The sequence below is a fragment of the Temnothorax longispinosus genome, chromosome 3, assembly GCF_030848805.1.
Source record: "Temnothorax longispinosus isolate EJ_2023e chromosome 3, Tlon_JGU_v1, whole genome shotgun sequence".
NCBI classification, from domain to species: Eukaryota; Metazoa; Arthropoda; class Insecta; order Hymenoptera; family Formicidae; genus Temnothorax; species Temnothorax longispinosus.
The window spans coordinates 2,771,745-2,798,921 of NC_092360.1; the positions used below are offsets into that span (position 1 = coordinate 2,771,745).

At 41.9% G+C, this 27,177-nt stretch overlaps 3 protein-coding genes across 5 annotated transcripts; 2 read left to right on the forward strand and 1 right to left on the reverse strand.

Annotated features, from left to right (window-relative positions):
• Nucleotides 1–958: 958 nt before the first annotated feature.
• Nucleotides 959–16,930, forward strand: LOC139810347 (uncharacterized). Of its 3 annotated transcripts, none has more exons than XM_071773806.1 (9): nucleotides 959–1,353; nucleotides 1,453–13,134; nucleotides 13,255–13,697; nucleotides 13,766–13,972; nucleotides 14,039–14,158; nucleotides 14,326–14,583; nucleotides 14,661–14,777; nucleotides 14,869–14,940; nucleotides 15,173–16,930. In XM_071773806.1, the coding sequence occupies exons 2-9, from the start codon at nucleotides 1,863–1,865 to the stop codon at nucleotides 15,242–15,244; spliced, it is 12,561 nt and encodes a 4,186-aa protein (XP_071629907.1). In that variant the 5' UTR covers nucleotides 959–1,353; nucleotides 1,453–1,862; the 3' UTR covers nucleotides 15,245–16,930. The 3 variants fall into 3 exon arrangements, with proteins under 3 accessions (XP_071629907.1, XP_071629906.1, XP_071629905.1); XM_071773805.1 differs by having other exon boundaries at nucleotides 1,453–9,057; nucleotides 9,139–13,697; XM_071773804.1 differs by having other exon boundaries at nucleotides 1,453–13,697.
• A 152-nt stretch (nucleotides 16,931–17,082) lies between these two features.
• Nucleotides 17,083–18,158, forward strand: LOC139810351 (ADP-ribosylation factor-like protein 16). The gene is made up of 2 exons (XM_071773819.1): nucleotides 17,083–17,751; nucleotides 17,838–18,158. Exons 1-2 carry the CDS (start codon nucleotides 17,545–17,547, stop codon nucleotides 18,156–18,158), a joined length of 528 nt encoding a protein of 175 aa, XP_071629920.1. The 5' UTR covers nucleotides 17,083–17,544.
• Nucleotides 18,159–18,187: 29 nt separating this feature from the next.
• Nucleotides 18,188–25,838, reverse strand: Pic (DNA damage-binding protein pic). The gene is made up of 5 exons (XM_071773818.1): nucleotides 25,678–25,838; nucleotides 25,452–25,600; nucleotides 19,957–22,682; nucleotides 19,285–19,681; nucleotides 18,188–18,799 (listed from the first exon to the last, which is right to left on the reverse strand). Exons 1-5 carry the CDS (start codon nucleotides 25,745–25,747, stop codon nucleotides 18,716–18,718), a joined length of 3,426 nt encoding a protein of 1,141 aa, XP_071629919.1. The 5' UTR covers nucleotides 25,748–25,838; the 3' UTR covers nucleotides 18,188–18,715.
• Nucleotides 25,839–27,177: the final 1,339 nt, after the last annotated feature.

Consider the following 27,177-nt stretch of genomic DNA (forward strand, 5'->3'; position numbering starts at 1 on the left):
ATGCGCACACACACACACACACACATCGTCTATAATTTTTTAATCGCTGAAATACCAGCAGAAGAAAGGATTGGATTAAGGTCAGATTATTGCGACACGCTTATCACGGATCAGCCAAATAATCCCGACGCTAATCGCGCTCATACCTATCTCGTAGCGACAGTCCTAGTCGCGATTATCTCTATTTTAAAGCCGCCAAGACCCCGCGAGCTTTTCCTTTATTTTAGGGTTTCCCCCTCGACCCTGCCCCTCCTGGCCGCGCTCACTATTCATGATTTGCAAATTTAAAAGGCTTCGCGATCTCCCCGCCGATCGTCCGCTCTCTCGCTCCTTCTCGCGGTCACGTGTCACGAGACAATCGCGTGTGTCGAGCGGGGTCGGGGAGGAGGGAGGGAATGTTAATGTTAATTCGAGAAAAAACAGCTGACTCGAAATGTGTGGAAGGAAATTGATCGCATATGCGCACATTCATATTCATAAGGGGTTTGCCCACAAACATGGCAGGAGACACGCGAAAAAGAGCTCCTATCTTTTTGTTTTTCATAGATAAGCCGTCCTACTCGTGGAAGCGCAAATATACGAGACTTCGCGCTCGATCGGACAACCTCAGGCATTTCGAGCAACGTCGAAAAACCATGCACCGTCCCCCTCGATTTGCATAATCACGCGCAGCGTATGCGAGCGGCAAGCGGCAAGGCGAATCGCGCATCAAAACTAGGGCTGCGCTCCACGATATTCACCGCCGCGTTGAAAATCTATAACTTACGTCACGTACTATAGATATTAGTACTGACAGTGAATATCAGACATTATCGGAAGACAGCTAAGGTGACTGTTTAATTTTCTTTTTTCTCTACTTTCCCCCTTCTGCCCCGCCGCCCCTATACATGAATGCGTAATCAAATTGCGTAGCGAGCCTATCGGCGAGTCGACCGCGATAGCGGCGCGCATGTGTACTTTGTGTACGCGCAGTGTACGGCGACGACGGTCAACAACGACGGTGTTGGACGGTGCGATCTCCGTCGGGTGACGACGACATTTCGCAGGTGCCCGTGTTCCGTTTGCGTGAAACGTGCAACGGCGAGGGGTAAGCCGAGACCCGCGATCGTCCGGAGGAGGGACTGGGGACTGCGACGCCGAGGGGAACGACGTCCGAGTCCCGCGCGCGCGGGATCCACCGCGCGACGGAAATAACAGCATCGCCGGGGAGTCGAGAGAGAGAGCTCGTGGCGCTTCGAGGGAGAGGGAAAGGGAGAGGTGAGAAAGAGAGAAGGATCGAAACGCACACCGGAGCGCGAGGAGCGCGAAACATCTGATCGTTTGACACGGACGCGTGGAGTCCCCGCCGCTGAGGTTTGTCTCGTCGTCGCGCGATAGTGACACGCGTCTACGCTGTCGCGGCTCTCGCGGCGCGTTCCCCTCCGCTGTCTAATCACACGTGTTTCTTTGCAGTGCCTCGCAGTCGAACGCGGCCCCGCCGGCGAACGTCAGCCAGACCCTTGGCGGCGTGAGAGAGAGAGAGAGAGAGAGAGAGAGAGAGAGAGAGAGAGAGAGAGAGAGAGGTTAGGTCGGGATGTCGGTCGCGCAGCATCTCGTCAACTGGAGCGAGCTGGAGCGCTAGCTGACGGGAAAACACGATGATCCTTGGCATCCCGGGTGCGCGAGTCCACGTGAGAGACGAGTCGTGATTCGTGAATCTGGAGAGACGGAGCGGAGCGGTGCAATAAGTGTGCATGCTCCTGAGACGGAGAGATGCACGGTGCTGCGGCATGTTAAGTTACCAAAGATTGCACGGTGCTAGCCTGTATTCGCGCGAGCGATTTGTCGAGACGATACCGAGGTGTTAGGATAAAGAGTGCGGAATGAGTTTCAGCAACTTCGGCCACGGAAGGGGCTTCAGGCCACCGCGTGCCGCGCGGGGCACGCGGGGCGTGCGGGGCGCGCGTGCCGCGCGTCGCTTCGGCAGGCCCCGATTCCCACGGCCGCCCTTCCGTCATGCGGGCCCACCGAGACCGGGACATCCCGCGCAGTTCGGCGTGCCCTGGCAGCCGAACAACATGTTTTTCCAGTCCCACCCGTTGCGGGGCGCTCCACCGTTTAGATCGGGATCGGACGGTAGGAGAAGGTTCTGCACCTTCGACGTTCGATTCCCCACTCCCAATATACTGCCCGTACCTCTGGATTATGACGAGGACATCGACCTGGCGTCCTGTAGTCTGCAGGCGGAGACCGATCAAGATGGAACTGCACCACAGCTGCCTCTGCTCGGTTCGGAGGAGGAGCGGCAGCAGAAGATAACCGAAACGGCGGATCGATTGAAGCAGAAACTTTTTTCTTTTAGCAGCAAGACGACAGATGTTTGGAGTGAAGACGTGCCGATTGATCTCGCTGAAGATGATTGTATAGAAAATCGTATCCCTGTCGTAGTCGGGTACAAATCATCTGAGCTCAAACTGACGTACAATGATCTAAAGGACATTGGAAAAATAAATCCTGATAACGCTAATCTTGATAACGCGCAGCATGCTACGGATGTATTTAATATTACGAATAATACAAATAATGATGTAATATTAGATGAAAATGAAAATGGATCTCATCTAATGATACCTAGCGATCAAATGACAAATCTGGAAAATGTACCAGATGATAATGCGTGTATGGAAACTGATAATTGGGAGTTCCAAGAGCAAATTTATAATTCCAATATTTTGGAACAATCAAATTTACATGGAGATAACAATATTGAGTTATTGCAATCGGACATTCAGTATCAATATGATGTACCTCCGGCTATTATTTTACAAGATCAAGACGACCAGCAACAGGATACTTTGCAAGAAATCAGAGAATATCCCACGAATGCTACAGAAATCGGAGAATATCCCATGGATGCTACAGAAATCAGAGAATATCCCACGGATGCTACAGAAATCGGAGAATATCCCCCGGATGCTACAGAAATCAGAGAATATCCCATGGATGCTGCAGAAATCAGAGAATATCCCACGGATGCTACAGAAATCGGAGAATATCCCACGGATGCTACAGAAATCGTAGAATATCCCACGGATGCTACAAAAATCGGAGAATATCCCACGGATGCTACAGAAATCGGAGAATATCCCACGGATGCTACAGAAATCAGAGAATATCCCACGGATGCTACAGGAATCGGAGAATATCCCACGGATGCTACAGAAATCGGAAAATATCCCACGGATGCTACAGAAATCAGAGAATATCCCACGGATGCTACAGAAATCGGAGAATATCCCACGGATGCTACAGAAATCGGAAAATATCCCACGGATGCTACAGAAATCAGAGAATATCCCATGGATGCTACAGAAATCGGAGAATATCCCACGGATGCTACGAAGGAACAAGAAGAGTCTGAAACATTGAATTTACCGACTGTGTCATTTCCAATTGATTCAGTAGATCAGAATATTTTGCTGAAGGAAAACGAAGAGAGACCGCAAAACGAAGAGCTTTTAACGAATTTCGAAGTTCAAGAAAATGTCTTAAATTCTCACGTTCATGCAGAAAATTCAAACGGTAGTAACAGTGCGTTGATACAACCAGCGTTAGCTGATGTGTCAGCAAATAATGTTGCATTAGATAACCAATTGCCAAAAGTGCAAGAAAATTCTTTTCATAGTCCACCAAACCTGTCTCCGCATACCGAGCAGGTGTTACCCGTTGATTTTGATCCTACTACTCCACCACCGATATTATTGAAACAAGACCAACCACCACGTATCTTGCCTCCATATTCAATACCACCCGATTTACCACCATTATTCGATCCTACAGCCCCACCGCCAAATATAAAATGTTTACTCGGATCAACAATACCTCATGAAGACGCAAATCCTGCATGGAGTAACGCTCAAAATCCAATGCCTGCCGCTTATACAAATATAGATGTTCATACGGGCTTAAATACACATGGTGGATTTATGCTTCAACAATTACCGTTAGAAATGTCCAACCAAAATAATGTCTTTCTGCCGCCTCACGTTGATTCGGTAAATTTTTCTCCAATATTTCCTATGCCGTTAAACAGTCAATCTGGCATCAATACGCATGTTCCGCCAATATTACCTCAAATGCATGCGACGCCTCTTACTTATGTATCTCCATCTTCCCTACCAGAACTCTCTTCCTCCCCTGATTTATCTTACAGCGTGAACAAAGACGATGTTTTGGATGACATGCAGGAGGCTATGAAATTTGCGAAAGAAATGACAAATATAACAGGAAAGACAGATGAAAGTTCCAAATCAAGTTCCAAAAGCAGTGTCTCAGTTAATCCTGTTGGCGATGTAGAGTCTATAGCCCTGCCTCCAGGTAAGCCAAGAGCCAAAACTAGTAAGAAAAAGATAAAAGAAGATAACACATGTAGCAAGAAGAAAATAGTACCTGAAGAGCAAAGTACAGCAGACCACCTATCATCAGAAGAAACGATACAAGATGCAAATGCGAAATCTAAGGACGTCGAACTAATGATGGAGCAAGATCGTCCTAAAGTAGTATTTAACTTGAATAATAAAACGAAAATGATAAATACTAAGACAGCGCGCCAAGAAAATATCGAGAAAAGAAATGGGATGACGCATTCTGTGGAATCAGAAAAAACTCGTGCAGTACCTTCGGTAACGAAGAAGAATACATTAAGGCGTAGAGAGAGTAAAGAGAGTAAAGAAGGGGAGAAGAATTTGAAGAGAAATGAAAATAATTCTAAAAGCACAATATTATTCGAATCAATTGCAAACCAGGCTGCTACATTGCCTCATAAAAAGCCACAAAAGGATATTCACACGGAAAAATCTCAATCTTCTAACGTTTCACTTTATTCGAAGATCAACGCGCAAAAATCAAGAAGTTGTATAGAGAAGAACGAGAATTCTAATATGGAAACTTCATGGAAGAACAAGATCATCAGCCGATTTTTAAAGATGAGTACGAACGATATCTACAACATGGTGAATAACACTAGTCTTCGAAAGTTTAATATTATAATGAAGCGTCTAGTCAAGGAAAAAAAGTCTACGTTATCCTTAGAGATGAGACAAGCAGAGGATGAAAAGATGAAAATGTACGATCAGCAGGAATTTATGAAGCAGTTGAACGCGATGTTGGATACCGACGCTATTGTGTCCGTTACGGATCTGCCTACAGAGTTTATTCATCATTTAAATGAAGTGCTGCAATTGGATGTGCAACCAGACAATCACGCTGAGTCCGCAACAGCTTCGAGTAGCCAATGTCACTCGGAAAATACGAATTATGTGTTCAGTTCTGTTACCCATGCTACAGAGTGCGCAAATAAAACAACAACGTCGAATGATGTTAGTCAGGAATGTGTAAGAAACAAAGGCCATACAACAAAAATGTCATATAACAAGGACGTACACACGCGATCGGATGAGAAGGCATTAATGACCGCGTGTGTACAAGTGCATAATGTTAAGAGTAACGATCTTAACTTGAAAGATGATATTTGTAACACTATCGTAGATAATGATCCTATTAGTAGTAACTTGTTAACTTTGCAACATGATTTAGATGATATATTTTCAGAAGTAACGAAGAAAAATCAAATCCCTGCGGCAGTAAAAGAACGCAAGCGTTTCAGTATGGCGCAACAAAACGCAAAGAAATTCGATGTCGGCGCGATGGAGAGGAGCGTGGAGAGAGAAGCGCTCTTGGAAGATGATACAGCATATAGACTGGAGAATTGCCCGCGCTGGGACGAGAAGTGCGATAGGTGGAAGAGGAAGGAACAGGAAGACCCGCACGCGTACAGAAATCTTACCAAAGAAGAATGGGAAGCGAGATACGGAACAACAGAAAGCGGAACGATGCTTCTCGAAACGCGAGATACGCTTCTCGAAATGCGAGATACGCTTCTCGAAACGCGAGATACGCTTCTCGAAACGCAGATGAACCCGACACCTTCTTTTTGCACAAAAAAGATCGCTGTTAATAACAAAAAATTATCAAGTAGAGGAAATTTACGTGGTAGGGAATTTTACCCGCGACGTCGTTATTCGTCCGAATCTTCAAAGCACCCGTCAAACACAAGACACAGATCTTTGGAGAAGGATAAGCATAAAAAATCTAGACGACATAGCGACGATAGAGGACATAGTACAGGATATTTAGAACATATTATCAATACCAACAGTAACAGCAGCAACAGCAGTAGCAGTAGCAGCACCAGTAGCAACAGCAGTAGCAGCACCGATAACGCAAATGTTGCAAAACTATTGAGGGTGATAAAAGAGAATGAGAAGGTAGCCAAGAAAATGTCGTTGAACGAAGCGATAAGAGACGAGGTGAATGCCGAGATTGAGCGGGAGCGGAAGTCGCGAAAGTCGCGGAAGAATCGTAAAAGCCGAAAGCGGAGGAAAGCACGTATGAGAAGGAAGAGGCAAAACAAGAAAATGACGAGCTCCTCCGATTCCTCCTCGGAAAAAGATGATGAGGAAGCGGACGATGCCGATAAATTGCTGACGGAGAGCGAAATTAAGAAGGAGATCGTAGAAAATCAGATCACGCAAGAAGTAATTGTTAAAGAGGAACTGGACATCGGCCAAGAAGCGATCATCGAGAACGCTGAATTTGCAAGTGCCTCGAGTCTCGTCATGGAAAATAAGGCGGCGTATTTACTCTCTGCGTCGCAGAACAAGTTGGAATCTCCCTTGGCACATGAAATTCCGCTGGCGATTGTCAATCCCACGCAACTATACGCGGAAGACAGACTGCCGACAGCCTCCCCGACGCAACCGAAGACCAAGGCGCAATTGAAGCAAATGCCAGAAACATCCGATATGAATGACAACAAGGTTCCCCTGAATGTATTCACTTGCATACCGGAAGATTGGAGCACGGTTGCTCTGGCGAATTTCTCGGAATGCACGGAGGATTTAAATAGAGCCTGTCGAACAGCTGACGTCGATTGTAATCAGGATAAAATTGTTTTATCGACCGAAGGAGCTAGTAAAAGTGCAAGATTACAACTGAATGAGACGCCATGCACCTTGGCCGAATTGTCTACCAAAATAAAAGACGCTAATGAAATCTCAGCTAGTGATAACGATGTATCAAGAGTGTCAACGGTCGCTACATCAGCATCGTCGGTATCGGGTGTCTCGTCTGTGAGTACTGTGACTCAGAAGCAAGGTGCCAGCAAAAAGATCGACATAAAGACATATTACGAGCGCGCTAAAGAACGTCGCATGAATGAAAAATCAGAACCGAAGAGGCCCGCAGAAAATCCCGCGATATCGACGCGGAAAAATTCGCTTACACCGAAAGCCACAGAGCCGGAAGTTGCAGTAAACAAATCTACGTTCATATCAACATACAGCGGCCCCATTCTAGATCCGCGATTAGTTTCAAGATTAGCTGTTCCGTGCGTAACGAATAATAAAGATGACACCGCGCAATCAACGTCGGGAAAAAATAGTCGGCAAAGAGAAAAACCAATGACGAAGGAATCTACGATTGCAGAATTAGCACCGAGACGTCCTGAAGAAAAAAATTCAAATCATATCGTCGACGGCGATAGCGGTGTTAAAAAAATTAATCAGAATAAATCAAAAGCTAAAGTATCGCCGGCTGCTAGCAATATCAAAGTAATATCCAACGTTGTAGTAACATCTAAAATTATAACACCAAGATCCAGGAAACTCGCAGAGATTAGAGAGAGCGTAGCAGATAAACAATCACAAAGCAAAGTTTCGTCTGATTCTAAACGATTTAAGAATATTCGGTCGGAAGGTAGCAAGGAGCTGAAGCTGAAAAAGGAATTGGCGATGGAACAAAAGGCGAAAAAGAAGTCTGCGGCAGCGTCAAAGTCTGTTGGTCTAGTTTCGACGAAAGTACATTTTCCTTTGGAAAAGACGACGAGGGCAGAAGAGGTGGCTCAAGAAAAGAAGATCGATAATACCGGTAATATAAATAAAATAAAAACTGAACGAATACAATCGATAGATTCTCGCGAAAGTAAGGTAAATGATAGCAACATAAAAACTGAACGAATACAATCGATAGATTCTCGCGAAAGTAAGGTAAATGATAGCAACATAAAAACGGAACCGTCAACAATTTCCTCGGGGAACACTGACAACAATGCTGATGAATTACCGCGTGATATTAAACCGAAAGAACGTTCCTCGAACTTCAATGTTGTTAAACGAGAAAATGCTGAAAAAACTGTAAGTAATATTGACGTTGATACGCGTAAACATTCTTCTAAGACGACGCGAGATAAAGAAACTCGATATGTAAAACGTGCGAAGAACATAGCAAGTACTGAGATTGCAAATAAAAAAGATCGAAGCGCAAGAAAAATTTGTAATGCCGTTCCCGAACTCGATGTATCGACAGCTTCGAAAATTGCCCTGGAAGTTCCCGAAAATAAAACTTCAATTGTAAAGATAAACAAGAAGGATTCCTCTACGTCTAAGATTCAAGAAGCCGATGCAGCGAAAGATATGGAGCTTTCGTTTAATTATGCGGACCAAAGTCAGATTAAAAAATCGAATGATCGAGATCTATCGGAGAGCACAATTAATCGTGATACAAGCGGCATTTCCAAACTGGAAGCGATGTCTCGATCGGATAGCATCGACAAGGAAGATAGACGAAGTAAGGAAGATCAGCTGTTAATAAATATTAAAACTAACGATAGTAAAGAGGATAATATGGAATTTAATATACCAGATACGTACAAATCTGCGAGTGCGACGGAGGACAAATCTCGGGTTAAGAAAATCGCTGGACCATCAGCTTCAAATAAAAACTTTCAGGAACAGCAAGGTACTACCTCTCTCGACAGCGTAGGTAGTCCGTTCAAAGGCTTTCTTCAGGAAACCATGATAGATTTTGAGCAGCCTAACATATTCAACCAATTGGACGAGGTCAACGCCAATAAGGACAAGATATTACTCGATGATTGTAACGTAAATTACGCGACGCGTATCGCCGGTTGCAAGGGCGTGAAGATCGAAGGGCGACAGGATTACGAAACGCTGGAAACCGGTACTGATTACGCTAACGACGCGAATGTCAATGCCAGTGAGAATTTTTGTATCACTTTCGATAACGTTTTACTTGCTGCAGATAAGGAATGCACGACGAGCGAGAAGAGAGATAAATCCGACTTGGCGGCGACGGATGAAAGTGGAGAAGGACGCGTAAGAAAATCCTCGAGCGAGATAGTCACGGCCGCGTTACGCGACGAGGACAACGATATCGATGAAGGCGGCGAGACGGACAGACCGTTAATGAGCAAAGACGGATACGCATCGTGCGCGGGATTAGTGATTAAAGAATCCATGTTTATTAACGAGGAAGAAATTATTCAGGGCGAAGCTCGAACGAAAGATTTGGCAAGTAAGCTCAAAACGACAACCGATCCTAGTTTATCCGACGCGTTAGAGACAACGATTTCGGACGACGCGTTGAGACTGCCGGACAGCCATGGCGTGGATCATCTCGACAATCACATATATTTAGAGGCAAATATATCCGCGGAAAAGGCGCCTTGCGACAAATTGCCGGGCTTCGATTCCGACGAGCATCTAGATAACGACATGTTCCTAGACTTGGACGATCGTTTACAAGGCACCGCAACGTTCGACAACAAGGACGACGAGTGCGTGCACTTCCCCGTTCAGGAAGAAAGCCCGCCGTACAACATCACGCCTGCGGTCACTCCGGAAACGACGATGATTACGCAGATTACGCCCTGCGCCGATTTATCGAAGCCGGAGGATTGTAAACTCGACTTGAAGCACATACCGTCGTCGGACAATGATTCGCTCGCGGAGGCGTCGGCGGAACAATCGCCGACCGACACATCGAGAACACTGAAACTGAATATCCGGACGAAAGCCGCCTTGAAGGAAGCGACGAATTTTATTTTGAAATCTCCGAACAATGTACCGACGGAAAATAAAGAAGTGACAATTGAGATAGATAAGACGCAACAGATGAGCGAGGCGTGTCTGAATTACCAAACATCGGCTTGGAACATAGACGGTCAAAACAACATAAAAACGCATGCGCTAGAGACTCCCAATGACACGACCGCGCAGGATTTTGTAAACGTAAACACAATATCGTCGACGCAAAACGGCTCGTGTGACCAGTCAGTTTATAAAGATATCGACGTTAACCACGACGGTAGGTCCGTAACATCGCCTTCCGGTAACATCGAGAAACGTCTTCACAGCGGTATGCTGCGTAATCCGGTTGTGGAATTGAGAAAGATGAAGGAGTTAGATAAACTGTTGGAAAAGAGGCGACAGCAAAATTCTGAGAAAATAAACGAGAGAGCCTACGAAAGTCAGAGGAAACACAACGGTACAATTTTGCACAAGTTGAAAGACAAACGACAGATGAAGTGTCGGTCTAAAGAAACGTCGAACAAAACCAGCTTGGTGAAGAGACTCAAGAAGATGAGGCAATCCGGAAGGATCGCCGCTACCACGAGGGAAGCTATTCTAGCTAGAATGCTGGAAATCGATCTCGAGATGCGTAAGCTATCGAATGAGAAGCTAAAGTTGCACGAGATATTACGGAATGATGTCTTGCCAACTGAAGATTCTGTGACGAACAGCAGCGTAATACTGAGGACGAGAGAAGACGATACTGTTGCCGGCCAACCTCAAGTACCGTCAACGTTAATATCGCAGAACAGTGAAATAAGTCATACCAAACAAATAAAAAACGCGCCTTCGTCGAGATCGTCGCTTAAGGAGAGAAAGAGAATCTCATCTCGCAATTCGGAGGATGATGAGCTTTCCAGTTACACGCCAGTGCACCAGAAGACGAAAATGCCTGTGATTCGGTGGAAGAAAAAGCCGCGACTGGAGCAGACAATCCGACGGGAAGAAGAGGGGAGGGAAGACGAGGAGAAGGAGGAGGAAGACCTTGACGAGATGACAGAACAGCAGACTTCAACTTCCGTGAGTAGAAAAGTGGAGGATAGTACGGTTGACGCCGTACTATCTGAAGATATCATTCAGAAACCCGAATCGAACGATGCGGTAGATCATGAGGCGCGAGAGGAGAAAATCACTGGGAAATCCGACAAGGAGGAATCTGCTTGTGATATCGATTTGAAGCGTGCGATCTGTTCAGATAAAAGCACAGCGGATAAAAATGCGGACGATCGTTCAGATTTGCAGGATCTTGCTAAAGGCGAGACCGAACGCGCAAAATATTTTGATATTGATAAACGAAACGTTATTTCACCACCAGACGAAGCGGCGAAGGCGGAAGCAGCGAAGGCGAATTCTCAACCGCCGAGCAAGCAGGTGCACAGCACGCCGGAGCGTTTGTCTATATATTCTGACGACAGCACGTGGAATTCTCTGGTGCAGAACACCGCGTCGGAGATACACGAGAACAGGAAGGCGACGGGTCTCGTTTTGCTGGACGAGACGCTCAAGAAGGAACAGGCCAGGTCGCGGAAGATGAGAGCGGAAGTGCGGAAGATGAAAGCGGAAGTGCGTAAGAAGAAGAAGCAGCAGCTGGATAACTTCCTGAGGACGGTTAACAACCTGACGATGGAGGAGGAGGAGCTGCCTCTGTCCAAGTTGTACATCAGGAAGCTGCGACAAAAGCGAGACTTGATCGACTCGCTCAGCCAGAAGAAGGAAGACACGGATCTCGTTGTCGATCCGAACATACTGAAGAGCATGGATGAGATGATAAACGCTGTGGTGGAAAACAAGGAAAGTCTTTATGAGCCTCAATTGGAGGCACCTGCTTCTGAGGACATTCCAGCGACGTCCAACGTCTCCCCTGTATTGCAGTCCGATAATCAATTTTACGTCGAGGCTGAAGCGAACGCCAATTCGGATTGGCCCTGTCGAGAGAAGGAAAACGTAGAGGAGGTCGCGTTGCGGCAGGACAGTAACGACGTGCCTGGTGCGGACGGATCGAATCACGTTTTTAAAGCCGTGAGCCAGGACAAGATTCCTTTCCACGATGAACGTAACAGGATGGAACCGGACAGTAGCATCACCCCTGAAGAAACTCTAATAGAGAACCATTCTTTAGATTGCGAGCGTGACCGTTCGAAAGATTCCAATAATATCACGTCGCGCAGCTTTGACATTAAAGTATCCGTGCCTAAAATTTTAATAAAAGATGATTTCAGCCTGGAACTGTCGCAGAAATTTAAAGACACGGAGGGCGCTGTCGTGGGCACTGGTCTGGTTGATTCTACAACAAATATACTTTCGGCCAACCCTGAGAGATTGGAGGAGAAGGATAAGAGTTCACGAGATAGCTCGCAAGCCGTTAAGTCGATCGTGGAGGAAAACAAGAAGGATGAGAAAGGCGAAACGAAGGATAAACCCGCAGTGGACGCTGATGAAAGAGAAGAGACGGTCGACAGCGTAAGTAATGCACCACAATCTGTACCGCAATTGAGCAATGCGAAGTCCGGATACTCCGATATTAGTGAGAACGAGGAATCAGGTGACAGCGTCGCATCTAACCGGAACAATAAGATAGCAACAAGAGATACTCATGACTCGAGTGTCTCAGAGTCTACCGGAGAAAAAACAGATACAAAGCAGAAAAAATCGGATGCTGAATCCGAGCAGCTCTCGAATGACGCGATTGCTTTGAAACAAGATTGTCAAAGCATGGAGAATACAGCCGCCGAAGAAGAGGAGAAAAGTAATCCCGAGAACAAGTCACGAGCATTTGAGAAAATCCTGGATCACGATCAAAGCAATGGCAGTTCCATTCTAATTGATCTAACGAGCGAAAGATCGGAAGAATCCAACGATACGTCCATCGAACAAAAGTCCAGTCTGGAACACACGTCGACTTCTACCATCTCGTTCGACAAAGCAACCGCGAAGAGCGGAGAACCGAGTAAGAAGCTTCGTCGCAAGCACGACAACTCAGCGCCGGTTCGGAGGAGTGCCAGAAACTCCAGTGAGACTGTCAGGTCTAGCAGGGTAAAGGAAGTCGATGCTGATTCGAACAGCAGCGAACGAGATTCGAGCGTTCTTCACGAGACAAATTTCACAACGCGAAGCAGAAGCAAATCTCCTACGTGGGCAATGCCCGATGAAAAAGTCACAAGCAATGGTAGGAAGAATCGCGTTGCACGGAAAGTGCAAAATGTTATTAGGCGAAAAGTTATTAGCCGAAAAGCTAAGTCTAAAAAGGAGATCGTAAGTCTGGCTAAACACTCCGACATGATTACAGAATCCACAGCTTCGAATAACAGCACCGTGGCAAACGCGAAGAAGAGGAAACAGCACACGGAGGAGCAAATAAAAAACTGCAAAGTGAGATTGATCGACTGTAAGCCCGCTCTCCTTAAATATGTCAAACCCGAGGTTCTGGACAGACTTGGAATAATTGCCGTCAATCCTTGTGCACCGAGTGACACATCGTCTACGCAGCATACCACGAGCAATCAAAATACAGTAATTTCCATTGCAGCTTCTAGCAAAAGTTTCTTTTTCCCGGAGAAGCCCTGCGACAAAGCAACACCCGAAGTCGAACTCTTAGAAGAGAAGCCGATCAAGGAGAGTAGCGACAAAGATCTCACTCAAGAATCTGTTTCACAAGCACCAGAGATCGACGGCGAGGAATCAGCGAAAATGCAGTACACGGTCCACAAAGGGCCTATTTTAGACATCAAGGTAGCAATTCGATAGACGATTATACTCTGTATAAAACGAGCTAAATATAATTTATATATTGTTTTTAGGTTTTTAAGAATTCTTTCCTAGCAGCAAGTGAAGACAGTAAAATATACAGATACAGTCAGACGTCTAATGAGATACTGAATATCTATAAAGGTCACAAATCCGCGGTTACATGTCTGTATATCTGTAAGTCAGATATCACAGGAGTTAACAAAGAGCTTATGTATTCTGGTTCCTTGGATGGCACCTTGCGTTGTTACGATATATCGGTAAGATTTAGCGGTTTAGACGCGCAATTTTATTGAAAAACTAATTAAAAAACTGCCTCTTTGCAGAGTGGCGAATTGATAAAGAATCCGGCGCAAATAAACAGTCCGATCCAGTGTATGGATCAAGCATGGGGAATAATCTTTATTGGAACTAAATCTGGCCATGTCTCGCGTTTTCAAATCAAGGTAAGTTTTTTTTTGTTTAAGCTACATTGATGTACATATTCCCAATATGGATATAGTAATTTATATTAAGAGAGAGAAAAAAAAGGTTGAGGTTTATCCATATATAAAAAAATATTTAACTAATATTTATATAATTTGTATTTATATACACATAAATTTATTTGCAGACTAGTGCCACTAAAGGAAGTACTATCTCATTTTCGGATAAGTCTGTACTTGCGCTTAAAGCGACAAATGAAGGCCCGCGAAAAATCCTTATTGTAGCGTCTCGAAACCAACCTATAGCTATACGCGATGCACTGAATGGCTTGTTTCTCCGTACGATTAGCGGCCAGAAGAATCACACGGTTTACAGTTTATTGCGTCATAATAATTTGATCTATTGTGGTACAAGCAGCAGATCCATAAACGTTTTCGATTTCACGGCAAGTAACGATAGCTTTTCTAAACTGTTTCGAAATAGAAATTGAATTGTATAATAATTCTTAAAATATAATTGCAGACTGGTGAACAAGCAATTCAATATGATGCTGGTGTTGGTATTGTGTGTATGCGTCTTTATAAGCATCTACTCTTCGCAGGCTGTTACGACGGCAATATTTATGTTTTTAATATAAACGTGAGTGTTACATCCTCGTATCTGAGAAGTCATATAATCAGTTTATTACAATATATTTGCATTATTCGTATTCAATTAAATTTCTTTACAGAATCACAAATTAGTATGTAGCATACATGGCCCAGGGAATATGTTATTAAGTATAGAGGTTGTAAATAATAAGGTACGTATTCAATATGCAAATTTCTTTTCCCCCTAACAATTTTTCCCTAATAGCTTTCTTTAAATTTGTGTATTGTGTATTTTTTTTCCTTTAAAGTATATTTTTTCATGAAATGTCAATAAATATTTTCTTAATTAATTTATTTTTGAGTATTTAGTTAAAAATGTGAAATAAAATAACATATTGATACTAATAAATACTGATCGGACTTTTCAATTTTATTATCTTTCAGATTATAGCGGGAAGTAAAGACAAGCGTTTGCATTCGTGGGAAATGCCGACTCAAGTGCGTGCCTTACTTTAAACAATGTTGTTGCACGTTCAAGAATTCTCTACTTTAAAAATAATTAATTGGAGAAACGATCGGCTAACAACTCAGCGATCGAATAATATTATGATATATAAATGTGTAAAGCAGTTAACGACACCGAAGTAATAACTTAATAATATATATCGGAATTGTACTAAAAAATGTCGAACATTTTCGAATTTTCTCACTATAAATAGCGTTATAATACTACATTCTTAATCTTCGCAAATCGCTTTTATTTATATCATATGTTTAATAAGTAAATGCTGGAAAGCACAAGATGCTAAATAAGATATTTATAATTATAGTACTATATGATATATCGTTCCTCTTATGCTAATATCATGAGCGATTCGATAAATTTTGGAAATTTATAATTGAATGTAAAATGTAATACCTTATTTTGACTCGATAATTGTAACTCGAGATTTTTTAAATTAAAATTGAAATTTATGTATACATTCATCATTATTCCAATTGTTTTGGCATACAGTTGAGAATAAAAAGAGACATTTATCCCACTTCTTTACTTAAAAAGTAAAAATTTGCACATTCATGGTTTTGCTATAAGAAGGACAATATATTTATAATTACGTACTATACGATGATAAGAACCGTTTTTAGTGAGGAAGTACTGGCGCCAAAATTATTTGTTATCATTATATGCTTACATATCTGTAATATGTCAAGTGTATAGTTGTAAAGAATTTAGACTGAATTAATGCAATAATGAAAGTTATTTTATGTATGCTTTGCACACACAAACAGATTAGAAAAGTTTTCATTAACTTTGTAATCATCCGAAAATGTTGGGACATTTAATATATGTATGTAAGCATAAATGCAAATTTCATGTCAGCGCATGTCAACGTTTTGAGCTATTTCAAAATTGAGACTGGTATACACATAGTTGAGAATCACGCAAAATACATGGCATTCAGTGATTTATATAAACTCTTTGTTAAACAATGCTCTTGTTCCTTGTTGGTATTTAGCGAAGATTTGTCGTCTGTTCCTAGGAAGCTATATGTCCTTAAAAAGATCTTGTTTATATTGATGCCAATATCATGCTTTATTATATATTTGCTTTGTCGTGTGTTTTTAATGGAAACAAATATACTCTATCATCCTTTAACTTCTATTTTATTGCAATAGACATTAGCAAATGTAAATAATGAATTATACCAAAATGTATAACAAGCCATATATAATCTTATCAGAAGATTAATATAAAATTAATCAAAGAATGGACAATGTGTATGTTTTATGATGTAAAAAATATGTATGTTTTATGTTATGTAAAAAAGGGACAAGTAAGAAAACGTTACATTTAATAAATTCTAAACTTATAATAAGCTGATACATTTACAATTCACTATTATTATAAACACATACAATTATTATATTTATTATTATATATGTAACAATTGTATGTAAATTTATGTATGCAACAATTACTATATGTAGTTATAAAAATCGTAGATGTGTTATTTGTCTGCAAAAATTAATGAATGTACATTGTTATAGGAATACTGCCAATACTCTTAAATAGTGATTTTGCAAAGTTCTCGAATAGGACAGTGTAAAGAAATTTGATAGTTTTCTTTTCTTCTTAGGGTAAATAGAGAAATTTTTAATTTTGTTAAAACTTGCAATAAAAACATAAAATCCTAAAAGCAATCCCAATATATTTTTCATATTTAGAAAAGTGCATATGATATATATATCCACACATTGTGTAAATGTAAAAATAATTTATAATAAATTTACACATCTATACTCATTCACTGATACATACGTACACACATATAGGAATTTTTTTTATATCGCGATATTTTCCTGAAGTCATAGGCTATGATAGAATTGTATTTTCAATTAAGATGTTTGATTGCGTTATTGATTATACTCATAAAATAAGAAAGAAATAACTGAAGTTTGAAGTTGATATAAGTAATATATAGATTATTAGATTTTAAGATACTATAGTTGACTTTCGACCAGTGCTATTTAAATAGAAAGTTTTAATAGAATATCGTGATTAAACTATTTCTTTTTATTATTGAAGTTTGCAACTATAAACAAGTTTTACAACTATATGCATTACGCGTTTTATTTGAATCGTTCGCAGAGGTATGTTCTGGCGTCGAATCTGTTAAATCAATATTCATCTGTTGTCCCCTATAAATTTCCGAGAACTGCAGACGCGTGCGTCTATTAATTGAGCGATTCATAGACGCATCTTATTGTTAGTATAAGGTTAACAACAGTTAATAGAATTTTGAGTACAGAAAAAAATGTGTCTCTGCCTTGGACCATTCAAATCGGGCAAAACTCTCCTAATGAAAAGTCTCCAAGGAGACGAAATCGACGATGCGACTCATACTGTGCCTACCAATGGAATAAATATATATACTGTAAAAAATGATACTGGCGAATTCGATATGGTGATTAAAGAGATAGGCGGTAATATGGCACCGATATGGAAGCATTATTTTGATAAGGTACTGTGTAAAACAAAATCTCAACTTAATAAACGCACGATACAATTAAAAGCATATATGCATTTCTTTCGTTCATTCGTTGTTAGATCCATAAAATAATCTACGTGGTGGATACCAGTAATCTTTGCCAAATAAGTGCCGCGGGCGTGCTGCTTTATTCTTTCCTCGTGGAGCCGCGATTACGGAACGTGAAGGTCGCGCTCATCTTGAACAAAATGGATGTTTCATATCGTCAGATGAGAAACGAAGCTCTGCTGATGCTGCAATACGCGCGTTTACAAAAGGAGGTGACGCAAAAGATCACCGTGTTGGAAACCAGTGGTATGACGGGCCAGGGGATAGAGAGCTTACGCAGCTGGCTGTTCGATCCGGAAACGCTGCGTGCCACGCTGAAGGCTAATAAATAGGCGACGATTGACGTCGCACGACGAGAACGTTACCTCAAAATGCATCATCCTTTTTATTTACACTCGATCTTACAAAGATATAAAGATATTACTCTACAAATCTTGGAGCATCCCTTGAAAAACAATCATTAACGAATGTTGTTGTAACATTACTTCTATGTCATACAGTTGATTCTAAAAAATACTGCAACGGATGCTAACGAAATAAACTCTCACACAATTCTCAGAAATGTTAAAAAAAAAGCAGAGAAAACAATTTTATAGAATGAAGCCGAAAGGTAAGAAAAAATTTACGTCATCTCTTTCGTGTATCAGCACTAACGAAAGTAACTGTATAAACATTCGCGCTCCCGCTTAAATCACCGCTTGAATCTTCTATGGCTGCATTCCGATATTCACTGTCAGTAACTTTCAGTACTGAAAATCTATAGTATACGTGACGTAAAATATAGATTTGCAGTACTGACAGTGAATATCGGAATGCAGCCTATATATACCTTCTAATATTCTTATAGATACATTCCATGAATTTAAAATATCGTTTACTTATACAACATTTAATGTATCCTTGTAAGATCCTCCACTGTTTTTACAAGATCGTCTACCGTCGCTTCCTTTTTCATGCCGCTGCCATCATCGATCTGTGGAAAAATATAGCGCATTAAGGCCCAGTTTCACAAGTGTCGGTTAACTTTTAACCTTAGATTAAGTCACTCTTCGTCTCTTTCTAATGTCCCCCTTAGAAAGAAACGAAGAGTGAGTTAATCTAAGATTAAAAGTTAACCGACACTTGTGAAACTGGGCCTAAGAGATTTAGGAAAAATTAATTCATGCTTATATACAGGGCGAGGTGTCTAAATTGGGACATTTTAATATCTTGACAAGAAAGCATTAAAAAAATGTTTCAGACGAAAATTATATCGTCTGAAAGGGTGTAACTAATGGTAAAATCAATTTTTTCAAAAATTTTTTCAAAAATTGATTTTACCATTAGTTACCCCCTTTCAGATGATATAATTTTCGTCTGAAACATTTTTTAAATGCTTTCTTGTCAAGATATAAAAATGTCTCAATATTTAGACACCTCACCCTGTATATAAATTAAGAGGATACGCAATTGAATTACCATAAGACCTGTTGCAACTTCTGCCATCTTTTCGCTGTTCAGATCGAGGAAACTTTCTATCAGATCGCCATCTACGAATCCCTCGCACTGCTCAATCTTCAATTCTGTATTAAAACTTCTCCAAAAATTGTGCTCTATTTTTCCCACGCTCTTTATCACGGTGTTCAGCTTGTCCTCCATGTTGCGCAGAAATTCGTAAAACGTAAATGGTATTTGCGTCACCAGACCGATCGCGCCGCTCACAGTGCCGAATAATACGCAACCCTGGGTCGGCGTGCTTGATTCTCCCAAATTCTGCATCACCAACGAGCCGTGCCGGAAAACGTTGACCATATCGCCTAGATGAAACTGGCCTACTTCTTGCATTTGCTGCCTCTCATCTTCCGACGTCGCGGCGCTGGAAAGAAATATTGTTATTTAAAATTGCATTATTAAAAACATACAAATAGGGATGACGCGTAGTTCCGCGTGAAAGCGGTCGACTCGCAGTCGACGGGTCCCAAGTTCGATCCTGACTCTCATCCCGTGTATGCCTCGGTTTACAAAAGGTTGATTAAAAAATTAATGGTTGCGAATGCGAAAGAATATGAAGTGACAATGGTAGTTTGTTCGAGGAAACCATATTTCAATAAAAAACGTATAAATCTGTATAAATCTACCGGCAAAGCATACCTGTCCTTTTGACATACGAAGAGATTGAAGCAATTTTCGGCGCCCAAAAAAGTATCGTCGTCTAATATCTCGATGGCAGTCATCCAATTAGGATTGTAGTCTCTGGCTATTTCCTCAAAGCTGCCTTCCATAGTCTTATATTGAAGTAACGTGAGGGATCTCATTAGATCCCCCACTAAAACAAAGTCGCCTTTAGTTTTCAAATATAGCGCTATAATATTGTTAAAGTGGCTGCACTCCAATCTGAGCTCCTTTTCCGCGGTCCACTCGAACAGTCGCACGGTACTGTTGATGCTCGCCAGGAGCTTTCCGTTAAATTCGACCAAGGAATAACACGAGCCCTTGATCTCCTTTTCCGCGACCTGCGTGAACTTGCCATCGCTCCAGTGATACAGCAGTATCCTGCCCATCTTGGGCTCAGTCTCGTCGGGATTTATAAACGCGGTCCCAACCACGAAGTAAGAGGTCGGATCCTCGCCCAGTCTTGTCGAGATCAATGATAACGCGTACTCGGTGGCCATCAGCGTATGCGCGTGCAAAACTTCGAAAGTATGCTGATCGATGATAAGGAGATTGTGCACCTCGATCTCCTGGCCAATTTCACTGGCCGTGTGTCCGCTGGGTTTGTTATGCGAGGCGACGTGGCTGCTACTGGAGGTGGACGCCGCCTGGGTAGACGCGGAATGCCTGACGATGCTCACCCCGCTGCTCTCCTGTACGTCAACCCGCATTGTGATCACGCCGAAGGTCTGTGAACTTTCCTGATAGGCGATTCTCCTTGGAGACTCCCCAAGCGGAACCGTTCTTATATGCAGCTTTTGTATCTCGTCAATTGTACCGATTGTAACGGTACTATCGGTCGCCAGTGCCAAACTGTCGCTATAAGATTCCGCGTTCAAGGAGCACATGTGGTTTACCTCTTTGAGATTGACATTGCTGAAAACAAGCTTGTGATTCGAGGAATAAATAACAGTGGGCCTGTCCGAGCACGCGAACACATTCGTCGTGGAGAGAGATCGGAAGGTTCTGAGAACAGTAGGTTGTGTGCCTAAGGTGACCTTTTTTTTGTCCGAGAGCACCCCGCTTTGTCGCTGTAGGATAAAATAGTACATGCTGCCGTCGCCTAGTGCGCAAAGTAAATATGTGTTACCCTCGAAACAGGTCATTAAGATGGACCTAGGTATAATCTCGCCCCCAAGAAGCTCTTTATTAATCTGCTCTAGATTGGGCAGAGTTAAGATCCGAACAGATATGTCCGTCCAGAGTCCAACAGCTGCAATCTTGGCCTCGTTGACGCCGTCCAGGGGGGAAATGTCCAGGCACGCCACCTCGTATTGCAAGGTGACGAATCCCTTGGATACAATCTGATTGCACGAGATCTCTATGTAGAACAGATCATTTCCCGTTGCGCAAAGGACTTGCGTGCCATTGCAAGCTACCACACTGATGGTCCTTTTGTTTTGCGGCTCCCACTCGGAGACGACCATTTTACTCTCGTACGATATCAATCTAACAGAGTTCGGAGTTATTTGAATGAACAAATCGTCAGTAACGTTGCCCGTATGAAACGTTTGCTCATCCGAGACGAAACCCGGAATATCCGTCTCTTCGACTTCCTCGCCATTTAAAGTTAAAATCCTAGTCTGTCCGACGAACGACAGTACCAGTGTGTTGTCATATTGTGAACCGCCAACCTTTAGTGCCCACATGCCTTTAATCCCTGGTAGATCGATACTCGCGTGTTCCTGTATGCCTATACCATTTCTGATGATTCTGAGAGAGCCTTCCTTGAAGGCACCCGAGCACGTGACCATCTGCCCTTGGCCCTGTCTTTCCAAGTCTACCACAGCCATGTCGACAATAGGCGCCAGATTCGTGAATGTCTCCATAGGTACGCAATAGGATCCATTCTCATCTGCCTTTGTAATTAATTTGATCAATTGAGAATCACCCAGGCGACTACCGACATATATTACGCCATTGTCCAGATAAGTTATACATTCTGGTATACTGATTTCACCCAACAATTCGACTTTCAAGTCCTTCACTACCATCGTTCCATCAGGTTTCTTTTCTTGCTCCAAAAATAACATAAATAAATGACCAGCCATATCTCCTAATAGATACCTCAGTCCTTGATTATCTACCTTGGCGTAGCAAGTAATGGTGCTCTGCTTTATAATAGGCGGTACCACCGCGACGTATGTAGTACCATCGTGATACAAAATACTCTCCTGTCCTATTATGATTGCGCCACAAATGGGAGAAGGTACGGGAATGACCATCATAGCCTCTCGCTCCACATTATCCTGCCTCCATGGTATCTTGGCAAATTCTTTATCTCTCAAGTTAATCTCGTGCGTTTTTACGTGTCTACCATTGATATCCTGATGAATGAGAATTAAGGTAGGATTAGCACATCCGTGGAGAAAATTGACATCTTGCACTTGCTGCTCGTCCATACGGATTGAAGACGCTTTTAACTCTGGATTATCCTTGTCTAAGGGTATAATTTTGAAGAGGCCATCGTACAATCTGAGACCGATTACTCGGGCTTTTGGGTCAATGACAGCTTTAATCCCAGTCTCCGAAGCCTTCCCAATACGATCTGCCACATTCCCGTGAGCTTTCGTTATAATCTCTATATCCTCTCCCTCGCCGATACATTCCAAGATCATCGCATTATAACGTGTGGTTAATAGAAACAGAAGATCCTTCTTCTCATGCTGTTAAAAAATAAAAATTTTGTAAATATTACTGCGTAACTTAATCTCAGTTAAATCTGGTTAAATCCAGGGTTGGGAAGTAACTAGTTACTTGTAACTAGTTACCGTTACAAGTTACTTTTTTTGGTAACTTACTGGTAACTGCGTTACATTTTTCTTTTGGTAACTGTAACGGTAACTTAGTTACATTTTTTCGGTAACTGTAACTAATTTAAGTTACTTTAATACAGTTACTTTTATAGTTAAGGTAAGTTTACACACGCAATGATTAGTGGCGCCAACTGACTGGCATTCATTGGCGCCAAAAACGAATTTGTGTAATAACAAACGATTTCAAGAATAGGTACCCAGACCTATAAGAATAGGTACTCTGATCTATAGTGTATGTGTCGGATTTATCTCATCTTGGAATGGTGGAAAGGTATAAGGTATAAGGTCGCACTCAGAGGTGTAACTGATTGTGAGTACAATCTACGAAGAGAAATTTCCCACACAAGGTATAAGCTATACTATACCGATTGCTGTGTGGCGCAAGGGGATCGAGTTATGTCACACACGGTGCCTCCCGGATATCGTGTGCCCTTCGGGAATACGAACCAAATTCCAGGCATTCGCGACTCTATCCGGATGAAATCGTGCGATCGCGGTATTTGTGGGACGAAAAATAGAATTTAGTTCCATTTTGTTCCAGAAATAACAATAAAGGCCCGCGCACAATGAAAAATATAAGGAACAAAGAAGATATTAGCGATTAGAAATAAGAAATCAGGAATAAAGCTGGTGTAGTATTAATACACGGCTTCCAATAAAATCTATTGCTTGTGTTATTCATTGTTTCTGTTGCCTGTATTTTCATCGTGCATCCAACTTTATTCTTGATTCTTTAGTCCTAATCGCTAATATCTGTTCCTTGTTTTTTATATTTTTTATTGTGCGGAGGCCTTAACAATTGAAATAATTCCAACAAAGTCCTCCAAGATATATGGTTTTCCTAGGGAGCGAACGACTAGAGGAGTCCCCAGTTGCGGAATCGGGTCTAACTAAAACTCGAGTTCGCTATAGCAGCACTGCCAGACGTTGTTATAAAAAGCAGCTGCAGAGAGAAGGACAGGCTGAAAAAGCCCAAAGTCCTACTCTTCGGATACAAAGGACAAAGAGAGAAAGATATGGTCAACATGTGACACGTAAAAGCGTGTCTTTTTTTAAGCCACAATATTTCCAATCTGTCGGACAGTCACCCAGGCAAAAAGCCCAAGGTCACTGATCGAAGATTATGTTCTTGCGCCCAAGCGATTAAGATAAGAGCATAATCAGGATAGCCTTCTAGAACGAGGGCTAGATGTCGGTGAAGTGGGTGTGATCAGAAAGCTGATCAGCAGATCCTTGAACTTCGAGAGTGCGCTAGTTCCCACCTTTATGAGAAATTCCTGAGAAAGAAATAGCGTAATCATCTTTATATAAATGCGCCAATGAACAATCAGCGGATTCGCTAAAAAGCCTATTCACCAAGATCAAAATCAGGGATATTCCTTTCGATGCATTGCCAGCCGATGAGCTACTCAAAACACCATTGGTACATGTGGAAGAGCCTGATTTGTCGGTTGAGGAGACCGACAGATCTCCTGTCGAAGAAAAATAATAATCTTTCTTCGACAGACAAAACACAGGTCTGGTAGCCAAGTCGTCGTAAGGGAGAGTGAAAGCAGGGATGTCAAGTGCGTCTATGTCGCTGCCTTGATCAGCGGCTTCTCCCAGGAAGCCTAAAAAACTGTTTCAAAAGGTAAAAGTGATCTAATAGCTCGCTCCACCATGCCAGGAGAATGTCTTATTTGCGTTGCTGCATCCATAATTCTGTTCACAAGTTCATCCCTATTGCGAGATTGTTCTGTATAAACTACTGACTTCATATGCCCCCAAAGAAAGTAATCTAAGGATTTGAAAATGTTTCAAATATTCATATTAACTTTCAATAGTTGTGGTTCTGTTAGGAACATTTACGGAGATATGTTTAATGTTTATTAAACAATTTCAACTCTAAATGACTTCAATAACACACCCGGACCTCGAGTCATAGGACTCATAGGACACCCTGTATAATATATAATATGCATATATAATTATAATATTATAATATACATATATGTATATAATTTTAGTTTCATATATAATACATTTTATTTAAGAATTTTAAGTTTAAAATTATCATGTTAAAATTAAACTTTTTATTCTGTAATCTTGTTTTAACATTTTAAAAAAGTAACTGAAAAAGTAACTAATAGTTACTTTTTAAGTAACTGTAACTGTAACGAGTTACTTTTGAGAATCAGTAACTAGTAACTGTAACTAATTACTTTTTTGACTCGTAACGATAACTGTAACTAGTTATTTTTAAAAAGTAACTTTCCCAACCCTGGTTCCAATATTTGACATAACGTCTTAATATAATGCCTCAGCCCTGCAATATTTACATACGTTCTCACAGATTTTACATATTTTATATAGATTTTATGCATCTTTACTAATGATACTTTAGCACAGCTTCTCTTAAAAAAATGTTTATTTACAATGTCTGTCTTACATGTATATTATACTAATGTTCTAAAAATATATATTTATATCAAAAGTTTAATTCACGCAAGTCACTAGAGCACTGTAGAGCTTTTTTTGAGAATTAATTGGCGAAACGTAACCGCCAGTCAGTGACTGCCATGACGAGAGTATAAACACGACTCTTTGAAGAAACAGACCTTAGTATGGAAATAACCTTACCGGCGGTCTGAAGAATTTGATGACGGCTATCTTGCCGTAGATCCCAACCTCCTTCAGGGGCCGCAGGCCCTCCGGCGTCACGAGGTATATTTCCAAACGTACATTCTTGGCCAGGATCAGATTCAAGTCCGTCGGTGAGGTGAAATTACCTTGGAGAAGCGCAACAACAAAGCGATTATACCGCGGCGCAGCTCCGCCGTGCGATCTCGCGAATTTAATCACTTACCGGTCACGCAGGCAGTGACAGCCGTTGGTTTATGTGCCGTCACCACGTAATGATGGGACATTGCTTTCATAATATATTGCCTGGTAGCTGATAAACACTTTCCAACACAACCACGGATCCTCAGGCTCAGGCCTCGGCCGGAGTGCTCCGCGCTCCGCTTACCCGTGCTTTTCAATTTATCGCGCCATGAAGTTGGTCACACTTCAGACATCGTTAGGTCCCTTTACAACGCACAGGGCGCCGTTAAGCTGGCCACACACACTTTCCGTAGAACGTAACAGTAGGATTTCGACCAATCGCGTTGCTCGATTCGAAAACGTACGGCCATACGTTCCCGAATCGAGTAACACGATTGGTCGAAATCCTACTGTTACTGTTAAGGTGAAATTTCATGGGTAGTGAAAACCAGCAGCAGATTGTACTGATTGGCTATAAAATAGAGAAGTTCTCGAGTTCCTAGAACTTCTCTATTTTGTAACCAATCAGTACGATCTGCTGCTACTTTTCACTGCCCATGAAATTTCACCTTTACGAAAAAGTGTGTGTCCGGGGCCTTAAACCCGACACTCATTGCACGCGTTGTTCTTCTACGCGCGTCGTTAAACATTAGGTCTGTTCTTTTTAGCTGAACTTGTTGCACCGTTCATCCTTTCTCTTTTTTTCTTCACGTTGGAGAGAAAAAGAGGAAAGATGAATGACGCAACAAGTTAAGTTAAAAAGAACAGACCTAATGTTTAACGACGCGCGTAGATAAATGTCTAATAAAAGTTTAGAGTTTTTGAAACTCTTTAAAGTTTTTCTTTTTGTGTCACTTCTTATTTGATTCATCCTTTACCAATTTCCGAGAGTTAAACTTTTCGAGTTTTCAGACATAAAATTCTAATTGAAATTTTAGTTTAGTGCCACTTTTCTTATGCATGTTTTGTTATGTTTTTTAATGTGCTGAATCATTTTCAAATGTTTATTTTAAGCTGATCTGATGAAAAAATAGCGAAATTGCATTTGAAGCATCAGATTTGTAAAAATTTTAACAAAAACTCAAGAATATGTATAACATTTGCTTACCACTCTTTTTCTTCCTACTACCTCTCGCCCCCCACCCCCTACTCTTTACTTAACCTAACATCATTCATTTTAAAACAAAAAATCAGCCCAACCTTTGACTATACTTATATAGGCTGGGTTCGTCTTGACGCTTTCAGCGCTGTAAGCATCATTCTATCTTTGTTGCACATCGAACATCAAACGAAGATAGAGCGATGCTTTCAGCGCTGAAAGCGTCAAGACGAACACAGCCATAGTCAAAGGTCAAAGAGGCCAACCCGTCACCCAACTGCACCCAACCCATACCCAATTGGTTTAGCGATCTTATGCTACGCTTATGCTAAGCTATGCATTTTGTGTGCGATGGCCTTTATTGAGTTGTAGATAACATGGCCGAATCTGGAAATAGTGGAAATCCGGCCCAATCCGGCCCAACAGTACACCTTTTTTAAAGGC

Bases quoted from the DNA above. Each gene is read 5' to 3' on its own strand.
- LOC139810347 (XM_071773804.1), top strand. From the start codon at position 1,863: ATGAGTTTCAGCAACTTCGGCCACGGAAGGGGCTTCAGGCCACCGCGT. The intron at 13,973-14,038 runs GTAAGATTTAGC...GCCTCTTTGCAG, and splicing joins TGCGTTGTTACGATATATCG to AGTGGCGAATTGATAAAGAA. The intron at 14,159-14,325 runs GTAAGTTTTTTT...ATTTATTTGCAG, and splicing joins TCTCGCGTTTTCAAATCAAG to ACTAGTGCCACTAAAGGAAG.
- LOC139810351 (XM_071773819.1), top strand. From the start codon at position 17,545: ATGTGTCTCTGCCTTGGACCATTCAAATCGGGCAAAACTCTCCTAATG. The intron at 17,752-17,837 runs GTACTGTGTAAA...ATTCGTTGTTAG, and splicing joins GGAAGCATTATTTTGATAAG to ATCCATAAAATAATCTACGT.
- Pic (XM_071773818.1), bottom strand. From the start codon at position 25,747: ATGAAAGCAATGTCCCATCATTACGTGGTGACGGCACATAAACCAACG. The intron at 25,601-25,677 runs GTAAGTGATTAA...CGCTTCTCCAAG, and splicing joins TGTCACTGCCTGCGTGACCG to GTAATTTCACCTCACCGACG. The intron at 18,800-19,284 runs GTAATTCAATTG...ATTTTTCCACAG, and splicing joins AAGTTGCAACAGGTCTTATG to ATCGATGATGGCAGCGGCAT.